General features: G+C 47.2%; 1 protein-coding gene across 1 annotated transcript; it reads right to left on the reverse strand.

The window, feature by feature from the left end:
* Nucleotides 1-3,294: 3,294 nt before the first annotated feature.
* DRD5 (dopamine receptor D5) lies at nt 3,295-5,348 on the reverse strand. Its single transcript, XM_017824492.1, has one exon. It carries the CDS (start codon nt 5,346-5,348, stop codon nt 3,891-3,893), a length of 1,458 nt encoding a protein of 485 aa, XP_017679981.1. The 3' UTR covers nt 3,295-3,890.
* Between the last annotated feature and the right edge of the window lie 649 nt (nt 5,349-5,997).

The following is a 5,997-nucleotide window of genomic DNA, read 5'->3' on the forward strand; positions in this document are numbered from 1 at the left end:
AGTGAGTCTTCATGGTGTTTGCAGCATTTTACACAAAACACTGTACTTCTATGCCCTCCACGTCCCAGATTCTTAAAAATTAACTGAGATAGTTCCACATGTTCTGCTCTTTCACTAAAATGACCCCTCTGTAATTACACACAGAGATACAGACTACAGATACACTGCCCCTCTTTTGGTATGGTGTTATCCAGGACTAACAGAGAAAAAAAGCCATAACACAAGATTCAGCTGCTAAGAGGTAATTTAAAAGTGAAACATTGATTTCTAACAGTAACTCAAAACAGAAACTGAAAACAATCTGCGACCTTGAAGGTCAGCAATCACTCAGGACTAGATTAAGCCAAAGCATTAAAATACAAAATAAATGAACAAAAAAAAGAATAACAAAAACAACTGAGCTAGCAATAGCAGTAAGTGATCATGCTTAATTGACGAGTAATGTGGATGAGAGGCACAGAACCATTGGCACAGATGAGTTCCAGAGAGACACCACAAGGATATGGGGATTATAAAAACCTACTTGCACTGCCAATGAACTCTGCTCTACGGTTAGGCAGATGCATTAGTCCTTAAGAGGGAAACCATTAAAAAAGTAGGGCAGCAGTTTCATCTGAGAGAAACAAGTTAGAACAATCCTTTTGGGAATGTTTTCATTAAAAACGGCTGCCCCTTTTTATAGTTCAAGGCAAAATACACATTTCTTTTAAAAGATTATTTTGTTAATTCTGAATACTCTAGCTTTGTAAGTACTTATGACACATTAAAAAGCAACAAATTTTCCCTATGAGTTAAGAAAAAGGTTTTCTTTTAGATCCGTAAGGTCAAGCTCTGCTTCCAGCAAAAAAAGTACCTTCTGTCTGTCTTTTGAAGCAGAAATGTTCCCTTTCTGATGCTCCCAGGCTGCAAAGGATGAGGCTCCCTGACAGATACATATTCCAAGAGAGATTACATCATAGAGCCACCCTCAGAAATCATTTACCAGATGAAGTAATGAAAGGCAAATTACTAACAGAAAGTGGCAACTTGACCAGCTTTCTGTATTGCCCTAATCACGCTCACAAAATCTAGGGGCAGGCAAAAAATGCCTTCCTTCAGATCTAAGATAAAGATTGTTCTGACCATTCTGCGCAAAGCTGTTATATAAACCCACCAATGGAGGTATCTTCTTGCATCCCAGAGTTAGCCCACTCACTTATTCCAGAAACCCAGGCAGGTAAAGCCTCAATAAGGAGAACACTGATGACGGTGATGCACCAGCATCTTCTCGTGTACATCTACCCCTCTGCCATACCTGTAGTGAACTGGATCCAAGGGAACTGTCACACCACCCACACAGGGATTATTGTGAAGCAGAAAGGCTACAGAGGGAGGTGGGGGGACACTCTCTTTGCTGCTACTACCCAAATTGTTCCGCTGCTCTGTACTGCTGCTGGAGCAGGGGGTAACACCCTGCATCAGGCTGCAAGCCTGCTGGCACGCAGGTGCTCAGGAAGAGATCATGATTTCCCTACTCCATTTCCCTGGGCTGTTTCTGGCTTACTGTGGACTAAACTGGACAAAATACAGGCATTGCCCTGAGAGCTGGAATCAGCACCAGGTGTCTGCACCTCTTGCATCTGGATGTCACAGGCTTTTTACACAAATCTAGACAGTTTAACATGCTGTACTAGCCTCAAAATTTGAGTAGTAAATAGAAAATTCAAAAAAATCCAAATTGTGGTTGGGATAATTCATGACTGCACCACCAGAAGCAGTTTCCTTCATTTTCATTTGGGAAAATGGTATTATTCTGGTCAAGTTTATCTAAACAGCAGGGCTAGAACTATAGCTAACTCCTGACAACATATGATTGCTTTAGCAGAGGAGTGGTAACATACTCACCCTTGATGTCAAGCCATTAGTAGGTTGAACCTCATTATGGGCATAAGATTTGTTTTCCAAGTTTCCCTAAGCCACAGTCACAACACCCTTTCCTAAGGACAGCTGTAAAGGGATATTACACTGAGATTTCATATCAAGAGCAAAGAAAATGCTCAGGTAGATGTCAATCTTCAGTGACAAGCAGTTGAAAAGATAATCCAAGATGATATAACTAATTAATATCAAAGACTACACACATAAAACATTGCTTGCAGATGAACCTAGATTGCAGCAGAGGCAACCAAAAAGAGATTTAAATCACATGCCTCCTGTGCTTCTTACATCCCATATCCCAAGGGGAAGACAACCTCCAAACTGGTATTAAGAGTTTGATTACCAAAGAGGCTCAATATTAAGCCCATAACGTTCACAAATTCCAGCATCTGGTTAAATGATTCCCCTGAACCATGCTGCCTACTGCAGATCCCACTTTTCCTCCATACACTATACCATACAGGGGCCTTCAGCTCACAGTTATGCAGGACTGGGAGGCCCCAGGTCAGGGCCATTAGGAGGGAGGGCTGTTTAATCCACACCTACAGTTCAATTTCAATCTGCTCGGCTCTTGGCATGGTTATTTTTAAAGGGTAAATTAATCCAAGTGTTGCTCATTTTGTGAGCCAAAACTTGAAACAAATACTGGTATTGCTTTTACTACCTTTGATCATTTGTTTTAGAAATAATATCACTTTTGATTTCTGAGCTGAAAGCTTACAACTGTTTCTAATATTCCACTTGGTGTAAATGATTCAATAGCAACAGGGCTCAAAACACTCTTTTACAAATTTTAAAGACTGCTTTAAAATGTTTTGTATAGTCAAAGCACTTACAGCTTATTTAAATTCTGGTTAATAAGTAAGTAACTAAAAAATACATCAACAGCATTTTTTTCTTCTCTCGGAGTGAATGAGTTCTCTAGTGTCTACACCGGGAAATGCTGATTATTGATATTGTTGTCAAACATAATTATTGTTTTTAGACACATCCAGCTCCTAACTCTATCACTAAACTCTTTTCATCGACATCATTTAAAAAAGTAAGTTCAAGTACAGAATAAAGTGGAAAGTTTTAATAGCTTATATACATGTGTACTTGATATTCTTAGCTGCAGCGAGGGATAACATCAGTTATAATACTAAAGAAAAACAGGCATAAATCTATCTGTAAGGGCCATATAAATGAGTTCATTTAATTCAAGTGTTCTGTGAACCTTGCTTTTGTTCAAAAACTGTATTTTCTATACCAACTATTTTGCTTTTAAAATAATAGGGTTTAGCTGTTAGTCATTCTAATCATTCAAATAGAAATGTTGTTAGTTTGAATACTTGTTGTAAACCTTTCAGGGTGACAAATGAAAGATAATAAACCCTTGATCAATACAACTTTTATTTATTCATCTGGGAACAGAGGATATCATAGGCAACAACACCGCCTAGGAGAACAAGGGTTTCACATAATCTGTTTTGGCAGAAACACACATTTAAATAATCATCCAAATCACCACCTCACTATTTCTATCTTTAAACAAAAATCAAAACAAAAACCAAACAAACAAAAATAGAGAAAAAGAAACATAAGATCTGAACAAACAAACAGGCCAGAATTTTTTTCTATGTAATGTCTATGCCAGCCACATCCATCCCTGATTTTAGAAGTCATAATACTTAGCAGTGACAATGGCACCGTTCATTTGCAAACACATTATAAACATGAACTGACTGTAATTATACCACAATACCTCACCACAGCTAATCAACATGACTGCCTGGTCCTCTCTCAGCCAGGGGAAGTGCTGATTTAAGTTTGTGCTGCCAGTCCCCTGTATGACAGTGTCTACATCCCGCAAAGTTCTACACACAGAAGTGAGTTTAGTATGAAGTGACTGACCAAACTACAGCAGGTTTTTCCACTCAGTGCTAATATTTTCTTTTCTAATCCAAAAAGAACTGATCAGAGCAGGATACAATTTAATGTAAACCATTTGGAGTGAAAGGTGTTATTTTGCCTAGTGAAATCTCCCCCTCACAGTCCAGGTCACAAACAGAGTCAGTGGCAACCTCATGGTCAGGGGAGATCTGGGACATCCTATCAAAAGGGTCCTCGCGATTTTCCTCACAGTCAACCACATTTGGGATCATGTTAACATAAGCAGTCACTATCTCCTTATGGAAAAGGGTGTCCTGGTTGTAAGAGATAAGCTCATTGCTTATATTAACAGTCTCCACCGGAGTACTAGAGCAAAACTGACCGCATCCCAAGAGGTTGGAGAAAACCTTCCTGAAGTCAGCATTGAAGGCATAAATGATGGGGTTGAGAGAGGAGTTGGCCCAACCAAACCAGACAAAGATATTAAAGGTGGTCTCACTGACACAGGGAAGGCCAGCGTGGGGGTCACTGGGTGGCCTCTCGCAGAAGGGCACCATGCAGTTCAAGATGAAGAACGGCAACCAGCAGCAGACAAAGACGCCCATGATGACAGAGAGCGTCTTCAACACCTTGGTTTCTTTCCTGATGGAGGACTTGAGGCTTGTGTGATGGTGGCAGTCAATGTGGCTGCTCCGGCAGCTCTGTGCGTGCTCAGCTGCCCTCTCCAAGGAAGAGATACGACGAATCTGCACCTGGGCAATGCGGTAGATTCGAGTGTAGGTAACTATCATGATAGCCACCGGGATATAAAAACTGATCAAGGAGGAGGAAATAGCATAAGTCCTGTTGAGGCTGGAGTCACAGCTCTCTGATGGTCCAGTGAGGGTATCATTGCTGCCAGAGGTCGCATCAGAGGGTCTCATTGCTGCTAATGCCACCCATGTGGTGCTCATATCTTCTGCCCAGGTAGTGACAGCACCTGCTGCTGCCCAGGCAGTACCAAATCCATCTCCAATATCACCAGCAGCAACAACATCCCCACTTTTGTGCCAGTTGAGCTGGACAGGGATGAAGGAAATGAGCACAGACAGTGCCCATGCCACACTGATCATCACCAGAGCCAACCGCTGGGTCATCTTCCTCTCATAGCGGAAAGGGCTGGAAATAGCCCAGTACCTGTCCACACTAATCACACACAGGTTCAGGATGGAGGCCGTGGAGCACATGATATCAAAGGCCACCCACACGTTGCAGAAAGCCCCAAAGGGCCAGTACCCAGCCACCTCAGCCACCGCCTTCCAGGGCATGACCAGCAGGGCCACGAGTAGGTCCGAGACAGCCAGGGAAACGATGAAGATGTTGGTGACCTTGCTCCGCAGGTGCCGGTAGCGGACGATGGCCGCGCACACGAGCACATTCCCGAAGAGCGTCCAGAGGATAAGCAGAGCCAGTAGGCTGCCCGCTGCCACCTGCGCCGCGCCGGGGGCGCCCGCCGGCCCCCGCACCCCGCCGGGGGGCCCCGCCGGCGGAGGCAGCGGGCTCCGGCCGCCCCGCAGCATCGCTGGCGGCTCCCGCCGGCGGCGGGGCGGCGGCAGCCGGGATGCACCGAGCAGCCAGCGCCGCCCCGCCGCCCGGCCCCATGGGGCCGCTGCCCCCCCGCCCCGCCGCCACCCCTGCCGGATGGCCCCGCTCCGCTGCCCCGGCGGCCCCGCTCCGCGGCTCAGCGCGCACCGCGCTCGGGGCTCCGCGCCTCGCCACTGGCGCCGCGCTCCCTTCCCGGGATCCCTGTCCCGCGCTCCGGGGACCCAACTGGGGTGCCCGCCCCGCAGCTCCGCACGTCCCCGTGCCCGGGGTCTCCGCCCGCGGCTCCCTCCTGGTGTCCCCTTGCTCGGGGTCCCTTGTCCCGCGGACCCCGGTCTGGATACCCGCCTCGCGTCCTCTCGCTTGCGCTCCCCGATCCGCGGCTCAGCGCGCTCCTCTCCTCCTCGGGCTCTCCGCTCCGAGGCTCAGCGCGTCCCCTGCCCGGGGCACACGCTCCGCGCCTGCTCCTCCTGGGGCCGCTCTGCGGCCCCGCGGCTCCCGGTGTGTCCCACCTGGACTGGCAGCTCCGCCCGCCCCGTGCCCGCCCGGGCTCCCAGCTCGGCGGAGCGGCGTCCCCGCCTTGCTGCCCGCCCGGGATCCGCTCCCCGCTCCCCGCGCCGGCCCGCC

The sequence above is a fragment of the Lepidothrix coronata genome, unplaced genomic scaffold (genome assembly GCF_001604755.1).
Source record: "Lepidothrix coronata isolate B3197 unplaced genomic scaffold, Lepidothrix_coronata-1.0 Scaffold111, whole genome shotgun sequence".
In the NCBI taxonomy this organism is placed as follows: Eukaryota; Metazoa; Chordata; class Aves; order Passeriformes; family Pipridae; genus Lepidothrix; species Lepidothrix coronata.